Raw genomic sequence first — 22,842 nt, 5'->3', positions numbered from 1 at the left:
GAATATACAATGACATTACTGAGAGCTAATTAAGGTGAAATATGATGAGTTTTGGCTTCTGGGATGGATTGCAAGGACAGTCCTAGGCAATTGCAGGAATACAGAGTCAATTTATGACATCACAGGAGCAAACTAAACCACTCTGTGGCATGACCTCCTGGATAGGTGGCACATTTCAGCTTCTTGCCACAGAGAAGACATTGAGATAAGTCTTTGGTCCAATGAAAGAGTCCTTAATCACACTCCTGCTTTCTGCTCAAATTCACCTTGCAACCTAGGAGTCCAAGGCAGTGACATGCCCCAGCAAGCATGCCCAGGCAGGATCCACAGCGGCCAACGGCTGGAAGGAGTGTCGTTCTATCTACAACAAAATGATTGTAGGATCCATGCATGGACTGGAAGCTGCTCACATTACTCAAATCTCAGTTACAGCTGGCTCTTCTTCCAATGCTGGCAGAGTTTCTGCAGAAAGGCTGTGAAAACTGTCACAACAAACTGCCTAATTATGCAAAACAAAATATGCAATTGCACATTGGAAGAACGGTTGGCAGCGGATAGTGATTACTGGTGCACCAAATACACTACAGTCAATGCACTACAGTCTGTAAATGCACTACAGTCAAGCCAGTTTATGCCTTTGATGGATAGGTACGTCTTCCAATGCAGAGCTAGTCCTTCACACTTCTTTGCTGGTACTTGAAGATGTTCTCTTAAGCCAGTGTTGTTCAGAATTGGCTACTTTAAGATGAGTGGACTTCAACTCCTAGAATTCCCCGGCCAGCCATGCTGGCTGGGGAATTCTGGGAGTTGAAGTCCACTCATCTTAAAATGGCCAAATTTGGACAACACTGGCTTAAGCAGAATAAGAATCAGGATCCTTTGGGATAAGTAAAAAATGTATATGATGGGAATTTGTTTTTGCCTACTTCAAATTCTGATCTCTAGTGGAAATGCAGAGATTCCTTGACTCCTGAAACACAGCATCAGTCTTGTATACAATGTTTAGAAAAACATGCCGGATCCTTATTTGGGGGAAGACTGCATCAGCTAATGTTTCTTTAGGAAATCCTGAGTTAAATACATGTTCTGGCTTAGGATTTGTTGACGACTGATTAACCCGGAAGACTTTCTGCAAATTATATTAATACGTTGGCTGAAATGTCAACATTAGAAGAGCTTAGTCTAGAAAAATCTGCACTATTGTCCACTAATTTACAGTATATTGACCATGATGGCTTGGAATTAATGGAGTCAAGGTCCAACACATATGGTGGGTATCAAGGTGAAAAACCTGGTATATTTTAAACTGTCACATTATTGCAAAGTCCTTTTTTTTGTTATATTCGGTGGGCTGCATGTAATAATAGCAAAATGTTAAATGGTCTTTTCAGTTAAACAGTCTATGGTGTTAATCTGTAAGACCATAAAATGTGAGGATAATGAACTGTTGCCTTCTGTAATCTGTAACTGTCTGCAGCAGTTCATGCTTACGTACCTAAGTCCTTAAAGGCAAAATCACTGAGCATGCGAGAAACATTTCTCACCGGAAACATTGATGGAAAATGAAAGAGAATTCCAGAGTAAGAAAATGTACTGGCCTCTCAATTCTATACAAAAGTGGATATTAACCATTATTAATCTCAGGTGAACAAATGTTTTGATGTCATGCACTGAAGCACAGAAAAGATTGCAAGTACAGTGAGTAAAAAATGAGCTGCGTTTATAGCCATGAACAGTGATGTGTTCATCAAGATTTCCTGCCTTTCTCAGAAATTTAAGTCCTTTGCTCTTAACATCTATGAAATTATTTGCCTATTGATGAAATCTCAGAAGTGTCAAAGGGGCAAATCTTTATTGAAGTATCTTGTCTGTCAAAATAAGGAAGTAAAAATCCTTCAAATTCAAAAATATTATACTGCCTTTACAATAGAAACCCAAAGTAAGAGCTATTATTAGATCCTTTCTTCTTTAGGCAAATGTGTTGCAGATATTTAACACTAACAAATCTTTGCTTTATGTCAGCAAGGAGAACTTCTAACCATAGAGAAAACATTTCTTCATCATCTATTGGCAAGAAGTTTTAAGATGCTATCAAGTTAAAAAATCTCCTTTTCAGTTTTGGCCTTGTGTTATTTTACATGAACTTGAAGTTTGTGTACCAATCTTAAAAAAGGCATATTCAGGCAACAATATGGACAATAACTTACATAAAGCCAATAGATTTGCACCTACATTGGGATTTTCATATTAGCGGCAGCCTGAACTTTTCACGAGACTTAATTTTTGTTGATACAATGGACATTTTTTCGGTCCATTCTTGCCTTGAATTATAGCAATAGGTTCCGATGGGGATGAGGGAGTAATCAATCCCTACTTCCCAGATCCTTAGATCACACTTCCTTTAGAGAGTGGATCAACTTTAAGCCCATCAAGCTTTACTCTCACAACCAATTAGATCAAGGTTAGAAAAAGAGTTACTCTAGTAACATCAGCAATGGGGATGGGTCCACTCTTTCTCTGACTTTGTAAAATAGAGAGGAAATCATTCAGTGATGATGAGTGGCAGGAGACAAAATGGATCCTTTTTTTACATGTTGCTTAACAGCTTTTTGGAACCCCTTGACACAAGTGGTGATGGTGATGACCCATTTGGCTTGTCTTTCAGAGATCATGTTTACAGAGGAAAGTCTATCAAATGGGTCTTATAGTCTTGCTGACAGACATGTAGTTGCTTCCTAAGATCCAATAAGCCAGTGAATGCCAGTTCCTGGGGAAGACAGGAAATCTGTGGCCTTCAGGTTTTTTTTCAGGGATCCCTGAAAAAAGGTTGTCCGGCATGGAATGCACAACTGGAGACTGTGGTCTGATCTTGTCTCGGGGCTCCTAATAAACCAGCATGTTCAACCTAGTGCCCTCCAGTTGCCCCAGACTTCAACTCAGTACCCAGCTTGCAGGCCAAGCAACATGAAAAAACCCTAAAACAAAAGAAGTTGTACACACTGAAAATGTTTGCATTTCCTCCCCACCCTCATTAATTGTTTTGACACTGATATAAAATGGACTCTGAGAGCAACTGTCTGAAAGCAGCTTGCTTGCTTCCCATGCAAACAAGAGGGAACCATTTAGCCCACAGCCAGAAAATGGAGAATATTCTTAGAAATTCAAAGTTGTTACATAATAGAAACAAACACCCTAATGTTTAAGAAACAGTCTGTAGCTGTCAGGGGGAAGTAAAAGGTTTACTCAGTAAACACCCTCAGGGTACCTGACCAAATTAGCTAAAAGCACGCTATCTAGGAAGGGAAATAACCCCCCCCACACACACACACACACAAAAGGAGTCCAAAAGGAGGTAAATTATAGTGACTATGGCTGGAGAGAGATTATCCAGAATGAGGGGCAAGAATAAGTAAACCTCTTGGTTAATTGATTAAGAGGGGAAAAGAGACAGAGAAATAAAGACTTCTACTTGGTCACAAAAGACTTCCAAAATTAAGACAGCCATTAAGTTGCTGGGGAATTCTGGGAGTTGAAGTCCACACATCTTAAAGTTGCTGAGTTTGAAAAACACTGACCTATGGTAATTGATTTGGCTGCAGGAAAGAATGCGAGGCATGACACGTTAATATTGACTCTTGAGGGCTGAATGAGATGTTCTGTTCACAGATCCAGCTGGTCAAAGATAAACCTAACACCTGCATCATAGGAGGACGGTGCGACTTGCAATACAGAAGGGGCCATGGGGGTGGGGAGGAGCTGCTTAGCTGCAAAGCAACAGTGGGAAGGTGCAACTGACAGCAGAGAAGTGATGACTGCTAGAGATTCCTGAAGCCAAACCCACCTACCACACTTCCTCAACATACCTCCCTGCTAAGGTATGTTTGCTGAATTGACCTAGAAGACAAGGAAAGATATTGTTGCCTCTTCCTAGTTGCCACTTCTCTGTCCTCTGCCTCACCAAGTCCAGTTCCAACCTTAGCTCACAGCAAGACATACCCAGGCTTTGATGGGACTTGTAACTAAATAAACATAATATTTGGGCTGGACACCATGAATATTCAAGGTGTTTCCAAATGGTCTCAGGTCTCCTTGGCACAATGGAATATAGAAAAATACCTTCCATCAAGGCAGTTCATTGCTCTATTTTCCTCTGAGATGGCTATTCTAGATTTCAGGAAAGGACTGAACTAGGCTTTTCTACATGCAGAACTTCTACACACTTGTGTGCTACCACAGAGCCATGTGCCCCCTCCAGAAATACCCACTCTAGGTTAACAGCAGTGACTTCTCAATGGAACCTGTGCCTGTCTTGATTAGGGTTCTCTTAATTTCCTGTCAGTACTGCTTAAGATCAATGTCTTCTTATCCTGGGAAGCTGTCTGATTCACACGACACACGTTTCTGACACTGTAAATAACCTAAGGAAATCATCTGAGACCTGATTCTTTTTTACTCATGTGCTGAGAATAAGGCATCTGATGAGAAGACTTCTTCCTCCCTCCCTTTGTGCCGTGCAAGTCTGCACATGTGTTTTTCTACCACTGCAGGTAATTTTGGATACAGCAGTAATTTTTCTTTCCTGCATAATAGCCCACCAGAGAGGTTGGAAATTACTAAAAACCTTCTCTATTGTATGGAAAAGATAATCTGCTTTCTGCCTGACTTCTTCTTAATTGTTCTCACTCAGATGAAGCATGGAAAATAAAAGGAGTGCAAATGCTACGAGTCAGTCCATGCAACTGAAGAAATATGTAGAATCCACAACATGTTTTTTTTTTAAAAAAACAACAACAGTGTCATTTAGAGTTGTGCTAGTATGCATTTCTGAGAATCACTCTTATTGAGTCTTTTATTAATGGAGAAATTCAAACTGGCTTGGTTTACATTGCATTTATGCTCTTATCTCTTCTTTCTGTTGCTCTCATTGTGTTTGCATTTTGAATGTACTTAGGCAGTATCTGTATGGATGCATGACTGAGGACTGGTTCCTACTGGTTTTACACTTGGGAAATTAAGGTAGAAAAGGAGTGATGGTAGAGGAAATGGCTTAAGGAAGAAAGTGAAGGAAGAGAATTAACTTGGAGTCCCTGAAAAACAGCATAGTATGTGGCAGAACATGTTCTCTATGGAGAAGGCCTCAAATCCAATTGGAGACCACTCGGATTAATACTGCAGGGCTGGCAGAGATCCCAGTTTATAGACACCCAGCCAGGATGAGAAGGTAATTGAAGATGATGAATCAAGGGCCTGGAGTGTCTTTGCCCTTTAAAGGTCTCGAGATGGTTTGCCCATCAGATGCCAATAGACGCAGGAGATGTCAAATTAAAGATGAGAGCTGTGCAAACCCTTTGAAGGAGGTTCTTCAGAACATGCAGGAACATACACTATGCATCTCTTTTTCAATCATTAAAGCAGCCGCATCTGGAAAAAAGCAAAGCCAAGTGAACGTACATACACAAACAGGCAGAGACAGCTGGGAGCAGCTTTGGGAGTAGCTGTGCAAGCCAGGAAAGGCATGTCTGCTTTAACAATTCAAAAAGAGGTGCTTGGTATGCTCTCCTGTGCATTCTGAAGTGCTTCTTTCAAAGGGTTTACACAACCCTATTAAACACAGGATAGAAGACAATCTGGAGTCTGTTTCTAATGGCCTTCTTAATTTTGTATTTCAACCCTTGCTCCAGATGAAAAACTGAATAGGACAATACAACAACGGGTGATTTCAATAGAGAAATCAATCTAGGCTTGGCAGTGAAGAGGTGATGTTGTAATAAAACCAAGATGGGCTGTAACAAACCTCAGAAATGCACACATTATTCAGGAAAAAGGAGCCTTAGGCTTTAAGAGAAGTTTAGGTGTGATGAGCTGGCAAAAACTGATACTATTCCCCCCAAATGGTAGTATGCACGTTGATTCTACAAATTATTGCATTAGAAAATTTCTCTTCTTGTTCCACAAAACTGTCTGATTCTTTTACTACTTATGTTTGTTGTTAGAGTGGAATAAATTCAGCCAAGGAGCAATGAATTCAAGTCCCTTTCAGTTTCATCAGAACATTTAATATGGAGAAACATAGGCAAATGTAGCTGTTAATGAGGAAAATCTCACAGTATTCAGGAATGCAGGGTGTTCAAGAGGTCAGAGGACCTGAGGATCTTAGAGAAACCTTGGCTTGTAAGAAGCACATTTTCTGATCAATGTGTGAACTGGAATATTAAGATCCAATTGTTTTGTAATTTTCGAGACACAGTAACACAATTTGCAGCACTTTAGGCAGGGTAACAATACATTTCACTTGTAGAAAAATAAATGTTTTCAGTCTCAAAAACACATTAAACTTTTTATGTTGTTGCCACATACAGAGACTCATGCTTGCTATCCATGCAAAGTCTACTCCATTCATTGTGCTTGGTGTATTTTCCAAAACAAACTGTTAAGAGGAGATGATTAATACTGAAAGAGAGCAGGAAGGAATACTGAGTAAGCAAGTACAAAAAAATAATTGGAAGTTAAAAAGATGGAGGCACCCATTCTGCAGTTTCAATTTAAGGCCCTTTTAGTGGACTACACCGCCTAGCATCCCTTAGACTGGCCATACTGACTGGGAAGCTGAGTTCTATAACTGAGAGCCTCAGGTTCCTTACCCAACATGTAAAGTCTAATGTGTAACGGATTCCATGTGGGCTTCAGTCTTGAGTCTTCCTGTTCAGAAAGGGAAAGGCGATTGTGTCATTGGAGCAGATCCCATCCAGGCATTTGCATGAGGGACGCACATTACAAACTAAGTTGTGAATGTGATGGAGCCAAGAGTTCTGTCTGGCCGTTTCAAGAGCCTCCGGAGGGAAGTGCTCTGTTAACCTTACAAATACATTTAGAAAATAAGACCGGTGCAGATTAGTACAGACAACTGTAAAGATGAGGAATCCAGCTGGGAAGGAGAGGAATCCCGTCTCTTTGTTGAATGATGAATGTAAAGTGGAGAGAACTATTAGTATTATTATGTAAACTAGCTTTTCCTGTGTAACTTTATAGTAGCTCATAAAATATTCTATTCAGGCTAGTTAGTTCCATTGATTTTGAAAGCCTTTATGTGTGATGAATCTAAAGCAAAATTAAAACCTCCGGAGAGAAATACACTCAAATTAAATACAAAAGTCAAAGCTAAGAGAGAGATAAAGGAAGAGGAAGCTACTAATCATCTTACAAGTTTTCCATCCAAATGCGCTACGAGAGTACTCACATCACTTCCATTCGAGCCACCCTTGAATCATTTCCTCCAAAGGAACTGACTTCACAGGTGTAGTCTCCAATGTCGCCAGACCACGTTTGGCCAATAACGAGACTGCCATCTTTCTCGATAGTAATTCGGGAGCTGCTAGATGGATTGATGACAACGGAGTCCTTCTTCCAAATATACCTGATTGTCACAATATATCAGATGGTTAAAGTCAGCTGTCTATTTTGTTAAACATGATGAATGTGCTGAAATTATATGGTAAAAACAGAGGTAGATAATTATGCCAAATGGTAAGACCCACTAGCATTTTTTTCAAGGGTTCATTTGGTCATAGTGAATGTCTTCTAGGCCAGCTAGACTAATAAACTCTTCTGATAAAGCAGTGTTTCTCAACCTTGGCAACTTTAAGAGGTCTGGACTTCAACTCCCAGAATTCCCCAGCCAGTGGTGCTGGTTAGGGAATTCTGGGAGTTGAAGTCCACCTGTCTTAAAGTTGCCAAGGTTGAAAAACACTATGATAAAAGATGCAACCCTCCTCTGTAGAGCTCAAAGACAAATATGCCACTAATTTTGGGGGGGGGGGGCAGATAAATTTGCAGCTATGATTGGCAACCCGAACCAAACCAAGTTTTGGAAAACCAAAGACTTTCTCCTTCTGAGTTATGTTTTCTTGGCTTCACAAAAAATATTGGGCTTTGCTGTAGAAACTGCCAGGAGTAAAAAATACTCATTTATTTAATTTCAAGATGTCTCATCTATCACACTTCCAAGATTTTATTTCATTTTTAAAATATATTTTATGATATGGGGTAAGAAACAACTCCTTCCAATGCAAAAGTACATAGGACATGTTTCCTGTCCACCATGCTGCTAGTCTGGTCAGAAATACAGTATAAGCAGATACTGTCTTTCATTGTGCCTACAGAAAATTAGGTAATACATGTCATTTCAAGATTCAAGGTCAGTGGTTATGAAGGGTAATAGTCTCAAAGACTGGGATTAAAGAATAAAATAGAACACTGAAGAATATTTGTTGCTGTACCTTTATTATACTAAACCCAGAATATATTCTGCCTCACCTTTCAAAGCTGCTGCAAAGGTTTCTTAGGTAACAGGTGAAAATCTTCACTCTTGAAAAATACTGTATAAATGTTAATTATACTTAGCATGAAAGACTGCAGGGGTTTTTTTATGCATGATCCTCCTTTTTTTCCTGTCTGTGATTTCAATGTCACGATTTGTAGAATAGAATTCCTGCTTTATACCATTTGTAGAGGGACTTGTACTCAAAATCCTACCAGCATTTATGAGAACAAAAAGCTTCTAATATACAGTTTCCTCTTTATGCAAGTCTAGACTCTTTCCTTTCTCTTTTTACAAATGGCATTGTTTGATGTTTTCTAAAGGGAATGGCAGTGTTTCAGTTGGATTTTCCCTTTTCATCCGCATTCTCTTTCATACACACACACACACACACACACACACACACACACATTTTCATCCTTGTCTAAGAAATGGAGTCTTCCTGCTTGTAGAATTTGGTAGCTTAAAGATTCACTCTATCTGGATTTGGTACTTGGTGGGTTCTGGTTTTTCTCAGGAAAAAAGTGGCACTTCTAAGACTTTCCAAAACCCATTTGCAAAACCAATTCCCTTAAATTGCTTTGGGTTTTATTCTCATTAAGTATCAGCTTTTGACAAGTCAGTTTTATTGATATTGTGTTAACCTTGACAGTAAATCATAGGAAGTTGTATTGAAATCATGAAGTGGAACATAGCTCATTGTAAATAATATATACGGTTGAAGTGGAAAAATAAAAAGGACTTGATATGATTAATGGCATAACTTACAATCTCAAACTGTGATTGCTGTGAACGCCAGTGCAAGTAAACTCACCTAAGCCAATGCTGATGGTTTGGACAATTACGTTGAGATAAATTATACGAACAACTGCAGACACCACCAACCTGATTGAAATTCTTGGATCATGAGCAGCTTCACACTGAAGCATCGCTGTGGTTCCCTTAATAACGGTGCTATCCTCTGGAGGGCGAACAATAAAAGTGCGATCTGAAAAGAACATGACCCACAGTTCAGATCAAATTGCCAGTTTCTGTCCTGACTTGGGGTTTTGCCTTGGGAAAGCGGCAAGCCAGGTTACTCATCATTCCAGACAAGAATCGTTCTGCCCGCCCAACCCCTCTATCCAGCAAACATGTGAAAGGCTAAAGTGCCTGTGGCTGCAGGTTTTCAGGAAGTGGGTCATGAGGAATCTCGTCCGCTGCTAAGCTTTCATGTTTGTTGAAAACACAAAAATGTGAGATCATGAGGAAAAATGAGACATTTCAAGAGGAATTCCAACAATTTCCCACAGGGTTTCAAACTATAAAGGTGCAGTAAAGCAAATTTTACTTCTATAGGTTTCTTATGATTTGCTCCCCCACCCAACATTATAATGATTTGTATCCTGCCTTTTCGGACAACATCCTCCCACCATGGCTTAGAAGAAACATCACATCATCTTTGTCATGTTTGTCATCCTGAATCAATCCATTGAAAGAAGAAGGCCTTTTCGTTGAAGGTTGTGGACTCTGCTGGCCCAGTGTAAGTTGTAGTTCTTTCTTTTCCCATGCTAGGGCTGACAGAGAATGACTGACCCGAGGCCACCCCGCCGGCCACCCCTTGTTGTTCCAAGGAAAGGAGCTATTCATAAGATTTCATGCCCAGAGGAGGCAACATTTACCCAGATGTCATTAAAGCCCTATCATTCACACCTGTCCAGGAAATGGAGGTTTCTGTGGCAGGTGCTGAAGGCACAGCTTCCTATAATGCCTGCCCCTAAAAGAAATGGCTGAAGAGCCCCTCAGATGAGTCCAGGTGCAAGAGAGGAAGATAAATCAAAAAGGGGAACGAAGTCCCATTTCCCAGAAGCAATCACGAGCCGTGATGCTGGAAGAGATTCTCATAAAAAGAAGACAAGGCAAGCACTGTTTGTCAATTTCAGAGCCCCTGAAACACCACTGGAGAGGGTTGAAGACTTCTGTTTGACACTTCAGGTTATATACAAAGAGCAACCTCATTTTAGCACATAAGGTGCATGGCTGAATGAAACGCAATGCCAAAAATACAGAAGGACATGAAAATGAGCTGACAATCTGTGCATTATGTTGCCAGTTTAGTTCATATTAGATGCTAAAACCTATTTAGAGATAAAGTTCCACTGTAGATCCTCAGCCTCTCTAACCCTTACCTTGAACTGACATAACGCTGGATAACAAGCAGCTCATTGGTGGATTTAGGACTGGCTGCACATCATCAGGATGATGCCGAGGTCTGGCACAAGAATGGCACTTTGGGGTGGCGTCCATCTAACCTGATAAGCATTTTGAGCTGCACAGCACATCCTTTCCAGATGTTTACAGTGGGACACAGCATAGAAGTATTTGTAATATGTTAATAATATTAAAAGTTGATATTGCTACAGTGTTACTTTCTCCCTTCCACTTATGGCTGGGTTCTCACAAATTAATTTGGCTGTCTTCTTAACAAAGGAAGAAAAGTTAAAATGAGCAAGATCTATGAATGTAGAAGACACATTATAAGGCTGAGACAAGCTGTCAAAAACATGCTGACCACTTCTTTCAGGGGAAACTTTGATTGCGGTTCTCCAAATTACTTATAAAAAGCAGGCGGATTATTCTTATTACTCAATGCCTGCCCTACCCTTGTGACATGAACATTTTGTAATCAGATTCCTAATTAATCAGCTACTATGAGAGATGATTAAGTCAAGATTAATATTAACACTGAACACGATTCTTACTCCATACGGTGAGAGCAGCAGACGCATTCAGGGCTCCTTCTGAGTTGGCCGCACAGCAAGTGTAGACACCAGCATCTTGGAGAAAGACGGGGGTTATCTGGAGCCCTCCAGACTCAAGGAGACGGAACCTGGGGAGCTGAACGGAGCCACTGGCCAAAATCTGATTCCCTGGAACACAGCAAGTGGAAACAGCCTCAATCCTCTGATCTGCAGTGCATGAAGATATTAATGCTATGCTAATTTGTCCTGGTGAGTTGCCACAATTTGAGTGATTTCCCAGTAGAATAGAAAGCGTGTACCCCTTTTCCATGCTATGGCAGGCTTTGGTGCTCCAGAAACGTCGCATCTTAAGATGGCACTCATCCCTTCGGTAACAGTAGCATCTGCTGGGGGCCAGGAGAATATGGGCGCAACATCTGGAATCAAAACCAGGGTTTCAGAAAAAGATGGCTAAAACAGCACTTTAAAAGTTTAGAACCCTTGTGGAATTTGTCACAATAACTCCAAGAACCCCTTTCAGGGTGGACAGCAAACTTCCATTGCACCTCTCAGAAGAATTCTTCAACTTGTGCAACAGGGCTTTGAGATAAAGCAAACCAGCTTCAGAAGAGGGGTTGGAAGAAAGCAGATGGATCAAATTAACCAGAACTGTTTACTTTTATCCTCGCGTTGCTCTTCTTTATGATGAAAAGCAATTTCAGTCTGACACCAGTTTGCAGAAATTAAATGCCAGCCAAAAGACATTTCCACTTGATTCAAAATATTTCTGTGTGCTCCCCTCCATAATGTTTCTTTGGCACTTTCTCTCAGCCTCTGATGCAAAAGTTCAATGGGGGAGCCTTATTATCTCTAGCTCAGAAAAGATTTCAAACATAAGAGCACTGTGGTAAGCCTAACAGACATCTAACACCAAGCTCTGGAAAAGTTGAAAACCAGGTGTCCATCCATCCTCCCTGAATCCAGCTCCAGCTGAGAAGACCACAGGTCCTTCTAGCTCGACCCTGCCATAGCCAGGTTGCAGTCAGACAATCCTCCACTGTTCCCCTTTCTACACAGAAGGCAACCATTATTTTTAGTATTCCCATTTTTGATCTCAATGTGGGACCAAAGTCTTTCTCCTCATTTCCATTATTACCTTAGAGATCCTAGAGGAGCAAAGGCATTAGCAATTTCCCCTTTCCCCAATAGTTGCATTGGAAACTCAGGAATGACTCTGAAAAAGCTCCAGACACAGCCTGGTCAACCCCCAAATTTCCACAACCTTTCATTAAAAAAAAAAAAATTAGGAGAATGTGTTTTCTTTGGGAAAATTGATAGTGGATGCAATGGGTAGGAGCAGTAGCCCCCTGTGGGAAAACAAACCCGGCCATGAAGGAGTAAAATTCAGCAACCACAAAATCTATGTGCAATTTAAATAAGGAACTCTGAAAGGGGTTCACCCTCCCCTTTTGCCATTTTACTCCCTTCATTCACTTTCCTGACAGCCTGTCAAAACGCTGTTTCCTAAGCTGTCAGGAGCATGATGGTGCTGGAGAAGCTGATGGTCTGAATGCCTCTCCACCATTTGGTGGAGGACAGAAGCGTACAGCAGCGTGGGCAACAGCAACACTTTGAATAGCCACCGAAGGCCCCATCCTTGAGATGAGAAAATACAACTGAGGGGGGTGGGTTTAACTAGAGTAGTAGGCACTCCAGAATCCTTTCTTGATTTCCCCCACCCCCTTACAGGACGTATGAAGATCCAAACTTACTGGTGACTTCAAGGTAGGTATGGCTCTCTATCTCGCCAACCTCATTCCTTGCAAAACATTGAAAGATTCCAGAATCCTCTGGCTGCGCTCTCCAGATCTGAAGAGTCCCATTGAGGAGGATCGTATAACGAGGACTAACTAGTTGGCTGATGGGGACAGCATCCTTATACCAAGCTAGAATAGGCCCTGGGATGCCTGCATGAGACACACAGAGAGAAAATTCGTTCAGATATGCACTCCCATCATGCATGGCTTTAGGGTACCCTCACCCCCACCTTTGACAGTGCTCATTAAAATAATGGCTGGAAGCACACTTTAAAGGAGCAGAATTGTTTGCTGGAGGAAGTACTACCACAACCCCTCTGAGCTTTCTTCTCACCATACCTTAGGAACATAAGGTCTTCTCCATGGACAAATGGGGAATGGGGAGGATACCCAAAATACTGAAAACTTTAATCCAGCTCAACTTTTCATATAATGAACCTTATTTTGACTGCCTTTCTCCCTTTAAGTGTGACATCCAGGACAAGTGTCCCCATTTCTCTCCCCCAAAGGCCCTGATTATGGATGCTTAAGAAAGCACTGTAAATATAATTTATCAAGTTAAATCAAATGAAGACGAAAACAATGCCATATGAACTCAAAAGCCAATATAAATGTAATAATCTATAAAATTCTGTTTTCAGTTTACTCGTCTTTCTACTGAAACTGAAAGTTGTATTGTATTCCAAAATAATATCGAGACAAATGAGGAAAGAGGGCTTCAGAAAACGAAGAGGGAAATTTAGTGGTGATAAAACTATTTCTGTACCAGGATGTAATCAGTTCCTGAAATCACACTTGAAGCTTCCATTTTGTTAGAATAATAAAGCCATTTATTGTCTAAAAAAAATCACCTTCTGTGCGCTGTGTATTTATTTGTGACAAAATAGATGCAGTGTAGCCCTGTGAAATAAAATATAATTTAAAGTTCATACTAAAGGATGGTCCACAGAATTCTGATTGTCAGAATTCTTAGTGCAAGTACAATTTACTTCGTTAAACTGCTACAAACTGAAATTACTACAGACTGAGTCGTGAGGAAGCAGATAATGCAAAAATGAAATAGTCATCGGAAAAGCCTGAAAACAGCTTGAAGCTTGAATAGCAATAATTCTGTTATATTTTAAAGGGAACATAATAGAATTAAATCTAGTATTTGGCTTATTCCCTAAATCCCCTCTGACTTAATAATGTTAATTTAAAAAATCAGTGGGGGAGCTAATTTTTCAACTGTAACCACCATTACTAAATTTATCTTCTCTTTCTTTCAGCACCGTGCCCTATGAATTACTGAAAGGATCCTAAAATGAATGACAAAATGCCCCCCACTGATGCTTAGTTTTTGCAAAGAAAGCCACAGACACTTTCTCAATCAAATGCCATTGATTGTATATGGTCATTGGAAAACCATCATTATAAGCACCTGTGGCCCTCGAATGCTTCAAGAGACCTGAAAAAGTCCCAATGATGTAGCGGGGTAAATAGCATCCATCAGAAGGAGGTAGAAGGAGTTTTTCAGAGTTCTTTGGGGTCTCTGGGAAGATTGCTAGGAACAAGGGGTCTGCTAGATAGAGTACCATCTGAGATGCTGGAAATGGCTGTAGGAATCCACAGATGGGATCAGTTGGGAGCAATTCTCCAGAGCACAAAAGAACTGATGATTATTATTATTTTAGCTTCCCGATACACCCCACAATGGCTCATTTTCATTAGACAGAGACTCAAAAGTGATTCAGCCATACTGTGAAATGCAAAGTGCCTTGCCATCAGTACTTATATGTTTTAAATATATGCATGAAGCATATATTGTCAAGATCCCATATTTACTTAGGGATATTTTCTCAGATTAGTAACTTTGTAGCTTCCCAATTCACTTTCTTTTGGCTGTTCATTAGTATGCTAAAAGGGGAGTGGGAACCTCTTATTGAAGAGGATGCTTCCGAGAAAGGCGTTTTATTTTAAGTGGAATTATAAATGTTTTGCAAGTTCTGGTCCGTTCGAACATCTTCCCATTAAAATGAGAATGAATGAGTACTATTGCAGAAATGTAACTACAGTTGGATGTCTGTTGCTGCTGACATTTTCCTCCTCCTGCAAACGCTCCATAATTTTAAGAAACAAGGAGCTTTAACTATTGCGGTTATTGATTGCTTCTCCACAAGCTAAGTTATGGGTCCCACAGCAACTGTTTTCCTTCCATTAATTCATTCGGCTCAAGATGTTCATCCCTTTCTCAGACTGCAGTTGTGGAACAGAAAAAGACGGAGAGGCAACTTGACAACATCGCACCTTTTCAGACTCTTGCCATTTTTACATATTTTGAGGTTGCTAAAAAAAAAAACACACAGTATTTTTTTTAAAATCCCTATCCCAAACATAAATAAATGACAATCCGCTGGGCAGCTCCATCTTACAGCAAATAGCAGAATTAACAAAAAGCATAAAGAATAAATACATTCTGAAATGAAGTTATTTGTTCATACCCTACTTACCCATTGCTTGACATGAGATGTGCACCGTCTTCTCTACCTCTACCAAAATCCGGTTTTCTAGTTCGGCAGTAAAATACGGGGGCTCTTATGGAAGATAAACCAGAAGACCATGTTAGTTCATCTCAAACAGCAGAGCTAATCTAGAATTCCTTTGGTGCAGAAGATCACACTCATGGACAAGCATTGAGAGATCCATTCACTTCCACGGAGAGATCCAAACTCTTCACCCAACCTGTCATCCCTATTGTGTTTAATATAATGTTACAAATGGAGTGGTCTGACTTCTACTTTGAGTTCATACTTTCTTTTCAGTGATAGCCTCATAAAACCACCTCAACAATTATAGATGATGATGAATATGCACTTCAAGGCGTATGGAGCAACTGCCAATGTATATTTAGAGATTTACACCACAAATTAACATCAGAGCAGAGGCCGCTTCTCATTTACAAGCATGAATCAGTGAATCTTTCAATTCTCTGCTGAGAAGGTTCTTTCCATGAGGTCCATAAAGGTTTTATTTACAGCAATGTATGAGATGGAAGGGTCTGCCTCAGTTTCTACTCAACAACCCATGCAGCTTCAGAAATAAAACACTAGAGCAGAAATCTAGCACAGCTGTATTCATAAGGATCCCATCAAGTTTTCATCATGGTGTGCATGAAGGTGGGAAATTCAAATTAAACTACATCACATCAGCTTTGCACTACCAAGACTGGTGTGGCAGTCAGCGTGCATTCGGCATTCATAAAACCCTCCAGAATCAGTTCTGTCAAATGTAACATGAACACTCACTCCTTGCAAGTTTGGCTTGTCTAATAAGAGAATACTTCACCTGCTATTTAGTTTTATCTTTGGGAACAAGGGTGGTAGGAATGGCAGTGTCCCATATTGATAACACTGGCCACAATCAAATTGAATTAAAGAACAGAACCTGAAGTAAGCATTAAACAAAATCAAGGAAACAAATCAAACTGATTCAGGAATATCACAGAGTGTAACGTTTATTTACTGCTATTTGCATTGTAATTGCAACCTTTCCCCTAGTATACTGTATACGACATACTTCTAGGTTTGAATTATTAGTGCTAATAATAATTGAGCAACTACATTTCTTCCTTGTTGAGCTTTCGATCGAGGCTGAAATCTTCTTTAATCCCATTTTGTCATGGTTTGGGGTAACCATTATTTGACCTTCATAGAAGACCTCAACCCACCAGGCAGCAGCCACGCTAAAGTCCATGCCGTTCTCTTGCATCCTTACAATGGGTCTTATATGAGTCACGACTGAGTTCTGGGATGGGGTGGTTTAGCCCGGCATAAAGTCCTCTCCGGGTCCTTCTCCTTCTCAACTTCCAGCTTCGTAGGGAGCCGCAAAGGCCAACAGAAATTGCCAAGGCTACTGCTTGTCGTGAAATGGGATAAGGGTTCATTAGCAGAGCCGGCCGAGTTGTTACATTGACAGCTCAAATCAACTGAGATCCAGCATTTGTTCTTCATCTGTCTTCAGGCAGTGAACATCTGCCAAAAGCTTTTTCAGCTATAGCTATGACACTGATAAAATAATAAATAAATAAATAAAAAGAACTGGAAGAAAAGAAGGGATGGGTTCAACCATTACTGTATTATCTGTTAGGAAAACAAGGGTCCCCCCCCCCTGTGGTGGGGGCCATCTTCCATTCAAAGACTCTATTGAAAGCAAGCAGATGGAGGAGAGGCGCAAATGGTGGCAGGTGTCTCTGCTAAAAGCATGGACGCCTTTGAAGATTACCTGTTGAAAGTGTGACTTGGAAAGAGCAGGACTCATCTTTGCTGCTCATCTGGGGAATTTCCATCCTTTTGAATGGTCTTATTTTTCTTTTTCTTCTTTGTCTAGGTACCTTTTTCTTTCCTCTCATCTTCATCCAGTTTTATTCCTCCCTTTGGTGTCCCTTCCCTGCGCAACCACCTCTTCATCCTGTTTTTCATTCTTTTTTGCAGTTTCTGCTGAAAGGGGGGAGAGGAATGTGTGTGTCTCCCTGCATGTGTTTGTGTGTGCCTAAATGTGAGAGTGGTGGTTTCTCCATGTCTGAGAATAGTTGATAGATGTGGATGGGGGTTCATTTAATTTTATGAATGGATACCTAATTTTACAGGCAATTAATTTTAATTCATAGTTATTAATTCAATGAATATGATTTTTTTGTTCCTACATTTTGGAGCGGCTGTATCTCTTCTGGCAGGAACAGATGCATGCACATATATAAGTGTGTCACACACACTATCTCTATTTTATTACTACCTTAATAAACCCAAATCACATCCCCATACAATCTTGAGGGAAAAACTCAGAATGATCTTATGATCCTTCTTCCTGTACGTTTTATGTGCAATGTCCTAATATTAATTTTTTAAAAAACCCTTGGTATCTGCTTTCAATGCTTCTTTGCAACGGAAGCATCAAGAAATAGCATCTCTAGAAAATTAAACCTGTAGAGTGAAACCAGTGTGCTTAGCTGTTTGTACAATTTATAGCTTTTTTAATAATACAAATTTTCAAGTATAATAGATTTTCAATGCATAAGCAGACACTAATATATAGAGATACATTTACTGTGGGTAGGAGGCAAACTAAAAACCTAGACATTATTGGAAAGCCAAAGTGGGTGGAGAACCTTGATTTTTCTCACTGATCCTAGGTTAATTGACCAAGCCTATACCTACGCAAATGTGTGCATTCAGTTCACTGGGAAAAGATGTAATCCTCATATGTGAGCTTTGTAAAATTGTAGATGTTGACAGAAATAATGGTCCAGGAGCTATCAGGAGAGCAGTGGTTTTATAAGGTCAAGCCATTTTTAAAATGTCTCATATTACAATTTAGAAACATAAAAAACACATAAAATCATTGAATGAATGAGCTGAAAGGGACTTTAGAGATAACCTGTTCCATCCCCTTGCTTAGTGCAAGAATCCTCTAAGCCACTCTTGTCAGGTGGCCCTCCAGCTCCCATCTGAAAATCTCCAGGAAGGCGAAGTCTTTTTGCTGTCTTAGGCAGATGGTTCCACCTCTTCAGCTCCTGTCATCTAGAAATTCTTCTTAATCTTTCGCTTGTATTTCCTTCCTTCGAGTGTCAACCCATTAGTCCTTGTCCTGCTCTCAATTTCGACAGAGAACATTACTGTGCCTTCTTGCATGTGACAACACAGTCTACTATGGTACCTCCGCTCAGCCTTCTCTTTTACAAGCTAAAAGGGCCCAGATCTTTTAATAATTTCCAGACTCTGGATCATCTCAGTAGCTCTCTCCAAATCCACTCCAGATTCTCTATGTCCCTTTATAATGAGGTGTCAGAATACTCTGAGTGTGGTCTAACCAGTACGGAGTCCAATGGAATTATGTGGGTGCAATTCTTCTGTTAATGGTGCTCAATACACACATCTATACTCATATTCAGCTTGTAGTCCATGAAACCCCTAGGTGCTTTCCACGTATGCTGCTGCCAAGTTAGATCTTTCCAATCCCCTTAACTAATCATTTGAGTTTTCCTACCCATTATATTAAAACCTGCCAAGACCACCAAAGACCAAAAAATGGACTATGGTCAAGAGTCAATTGTAACTAGTTTCAATCATTAATTTCAACAGTCCTACTGCTCTAAGCTTGACTCATATTACAAAGCACTGTTGCTGGTTCTCAGGACATTTGCAGATGCCATGTGAAGATGCCCTAGAAGTGCTTAAATAATTTGATCTTTACAGATGCCGATATGAACTGGCCTGATGCACACTTTCTAAACTTATGTACAGATTGGAATGCCTGACCCTGCACTTCTCCAAACCTTGTGACTCAATACTTAGCTGAAAGATGTAGAAAATATAGTTAGAAATATGTTTGAGATAAAGTATATTTAAGTGTGCATGTTTTTAAATAGATGCATTAAAAAAATTGAATTTAAATATAATTTTTCTTTCATTTTTTTTAAGTTCAGAGAAATGGTATGCAAGAGATTAATAAGCAAACATATGCTAATATGAAATCAATTGGGAAAATACTTAATTGTCTATCCCATTTTGAAGAAACATTAAGGCTTGCTCTTTCCTGAAATGAAATATTGGGAAGAAGCTGAGACAGGACAGTTCAGTTAGAACTACGAATGAAGAATGGGCTACTTGCCAACATTTGCATGTAAATAATTTTGAAACTACTACACCCTGTGTTTAACCATTGTAAATCTGGAATATTCTTGGTCTTGTATTTTAGTTTATTTTATTCTTTGTAATTTGTTCTCTGAAATTCATTTCAATATCTAATTAATACCATCAATATGATGCTGAAATGTACTGATATTATAACTGAAGATTTTCTTTCTTATTTATGGAATCTATCATTATAAATGGAATGGCTTATTGACATATTCTTGGTGATTTTTTCTTGGCATGTCGGTTATCTCACCCAATCTCATCAAAAAAAGCCACTACAATTATGAAATAATTGATGGACCAAATACATTATAACCTAACCATCTTCAGTATGATTACCCAGAATCAGGTTCCTTCGAACTTGGTGAAGCTAACTCCTTAGTCTGGGTGTTTAAGATAGTTCTGTAAATGAAGAGGACAAGAATTAAGGAAAAGGCGGCTGGTGAATTCCTTGTTCCAGCCATGCTGTTGGGCATGTGGGACTTGTACCCACTCTGGAGAGGGGTGGTAAGAGGCCTGGTCTTCCCTTCTCATTCTCTTGCTTTCCTTCTTTCAACCTTGTTGCAACATTCATTTTCTCCTCTACCCCAGCTTTTCTTGTTATTCACCTTTCACTGTGGATAGTAAATATCAAATATAACTGACATCTGGCTGAGTGACACAGCAAACTGGATCAAGTGGTAGATATCAGAAGGGGAACAGTAGCAGTCCAGCTCTTCCTTCTGAGCCCTACAGCCAATATTGCACCCCAAACAAGCCTGCTAACCTTGTCTATGGTGAAGGATCTCATCCCACAGTGAAGTAAAATTCACTCTACATGGGGCTGCCCTAGAAGAGTATCCAGAAACTTCAGCTGGTGCAAAATGCAGCTGCATGAGCAGTTGTGTGTGTTTCTGGTAGAAACCATAACCTCTGCTTCATGAGCTGCACTGGTTACCAGTTTGTTTCCAGGTCCAATTCAAGGTACTGGTGTTGACCTTTAAAGCCCTTCATGGCATTGGACCAGGTTATTTGAGGGACTGCCTCTTCCAGATTTCATCTGCCTGTCCTACCAGATCCAGCATAGAGGGCATGCTATGGGTTCTGTCAGCTAGGGAGCTACATCTGGCGGGCCCCAGGCAGCAGGCCTTTTCTGCTGTGGCACCTGTGCTGTGGAATCTTCTCCCCCCTGAGGTGAGGTTGGCCTCATCATTGCTGAGCTTCCAGAGGTCCCTCAAGACCTGGTTATACCAGCAGGCCTGGGGACCCCAGGGGATGGGTGAACTAGTGAGGTGGCGCCATTATTTTTAACATCCCTTTGTCTATTATTTTTTGTTTTAGTTTGGTTTTTATATCTTTTAATGCATTATTGACTGTTTTAGCCCTGTTGTACGCTGCTCAGAGTCATGTGCTTGTAAGATGGGCAGCTATATAAATTGTAAAAATAAAATAAAAAAATAAAATTCAGCTGCCAGTGTACTTCTATGTCTAGAAGCACCTTAGACAAAATATCTTAGGCTCAAGTTGTTGGGATATAGGGAAGGGCAAACATTCCATTAATCAGGTTTTATTTTAAAAAATGAGAAAAGTGAATTCACCACTGTGCCATTTGTTTCTGCTTCAACTAATCAATGCCCTTACCAAATGATCACTGGCAATGAAGAATCACAATTTTGCCCTATGAAATCACTTTTATCTTTATTTCTGCTTTGGTTTTCTCCCTCCTTCTCATTTTTGTCCCCCATTTTATTTTCAGCTACAGTAACTGCTTTAATGCACCCTCATTTTATGTACTGACAGGATTTCACAAACTTCACCGAAATGGCAGTATAAAAATAATCATTTGGAGCAGCTGGGTTCAAGAATAAGAGGAAAACATTGTCACTGGAAAAAAAAAATTAAATCAGTGTGATGGCTCTATTTAATCCTTGGATGGCTGGTAGCACAACAAACATATTTTTATCTAATCTGCAGCAAATCTTCCCCAAAACGACAACTGTGTCAGTTGAGGAATAAGCTCTACTGTTAAAAATTTATAACAACCATGGCTAATACAATTAGAGTTTGGAATCACCTCTGTTTATCTCTGTTGGAACTATATGAAAAGATGAAAGTGTTACCATGTTGGTTAGAAAATTGCAATGCAGTTATAGGTTAATAACATAATACAGCTCATTTAATCTTAATGCCACCAAGGTCTAGGGCCTAACTTGGAAGATCACGATGACTTAATTGTAAGGTTCCAACTATGCACAAGGGAATCATTTATCATCCAGAAATCAGAAAATGTTTTTCCTGGCTTGGTGGACGTATCAGACTAAGACACAATTTGCCTAACTGTAGTGAACTGAACAGATCCCAAGACTGGGTTCAAATGCAATGCCAAATTCAAACAAATCACATTATGGTTTACTGTAATGTGTAAGCCCACTCCAGGTCCTCTTATGGCTTATGACAAGCTTTGCAATACTGCAACCCCCTAAAATGATACATGAATTTTATGACCACCCACTCTATGAATAAAATTAATGATCATATTGATATTTGAGGCTGAAACAAGAATATTACTTCCTTTTCATCACCAAATGTTCATCAATGGATCATAGGAGTTTCCAACATGCAGTATGGCAACTGCATTGTGAGGTTGTACATGAGCAACAAAGCCCCAAATGAGCCCTGACTCATCTTCCCGTTTGGCCTGTGTATGATCCTGTTCGCCTCACACCAAACTGTGATCCCTGAAGGATCCCAACTGACATTGATGAAGATTCTCAGTCATCCAGGTGGAATTATCTGGAGGTTGAATCATGGCAACTGGACTTCTTTTCTTTTGGCTTGATACGTTTCGCTGCTTGATTGAAGCAGCAGCTTGGACAAGCAGCGAGACGTATCAAACCAAAAGAAAAGTCCAGTTGCCATGACTCAACCTCCAGATGATCCCAACTGACAGTAAGAGACACTTTGACTGATGAGATTGCACTGACATAAAATTCAGCGAATGATAACTCAAAGCTCTTTTTAACCCATAATGAATTTAATAGCATCGTCTTTCATTTTCTCTCTTGCCCTTTTGGGTTAACCACAGACCTGCTTGTCATAACTGAGCCCTGTATTATTCAAAGGTGGTCTAGGCTTCCTGGTCTATTAGAGAAAAGCATAATTATAGTTAACTTCTTTGCTGTTTCCTCCTCTCCTTCCTAGCAATGAGCAGCTTGTAATGCCTTGACTTTCAAGTGTATAATTACATTTAACACGTTTTATCTTAAAATCTGTTCCAGACTTGCATCTTCAACTTTTCTAATACTTTTCCAGAACCGTTGGTTCATTTTACAAAATCC

General features: G+C 40.0%; 1 protein-coding gene across 4 annotated transcripts in view; it reads right to left on the bottom strand.

Moving 5' to 3' along the window:
• Window positions 1–22,842, bottom strand: part of SDK1 (sidekick cell adhesion molecule 1) — a 358,271-nt gene that overhangs the window by 133,604 nt on the left and 201,825 nt on the right. For 3 of the 4 annotated variants that reach the window (XM_088147987.1, XM_088147988.1, XM_088147989.1), the window contains exons 8-13: window positions 15,344–15,427; window positions 12,810–13,004; window positions 11,358–11,474; window positions 11,059–11,226; window positions 9,203–9,305; window positions 7,238–7,414 (exon numbers count right to left, since the gene is read on the bottom strand). In XM_088147987.1, coding sequence (XP_088004113.1) covers window positions 7,238–7,414; window positions 9,203–9,305; window positions 11,059–11,226; window positions 11,358–11,474; window positions 12,810–13,004; window positions 15,344–15,427 — 844 coding nt within the window. The remainder of the gene's footprint in view (window positions 1–7,237; window positions 7,415–9,202; window positions 9,306–11,058; window positions 11,227–11,357; window positions 11,475–12,809; window positions 13,005–15,343; window positions 15,428–22,842) is intronic. The other variant, XM_088147990.1, reaches the window with a different exon arrangement.

This window comes from Python bivittatus, unplaced genomic scaffold, assembly GCF_059951505.1.
Source record: "Python bivittatus isolate LINGU-HERP-01145 unplaced genomic scaffold, Pbiv_v1 ctg000560_np1212, whole genome shotgun sequence".
In the NCBI taxonomy this organism is placed as follows: Eukaryota; Metazoa; Chordata; class Lepidosauria; order Squamata; family Pythonidae; genus Python; species Python bivittatus.
The sequence above is the reverse complement of the archived record's forward strand: the minus strand, read 5'-3'. Positions and strand labels throughout refer to the sequence as shown.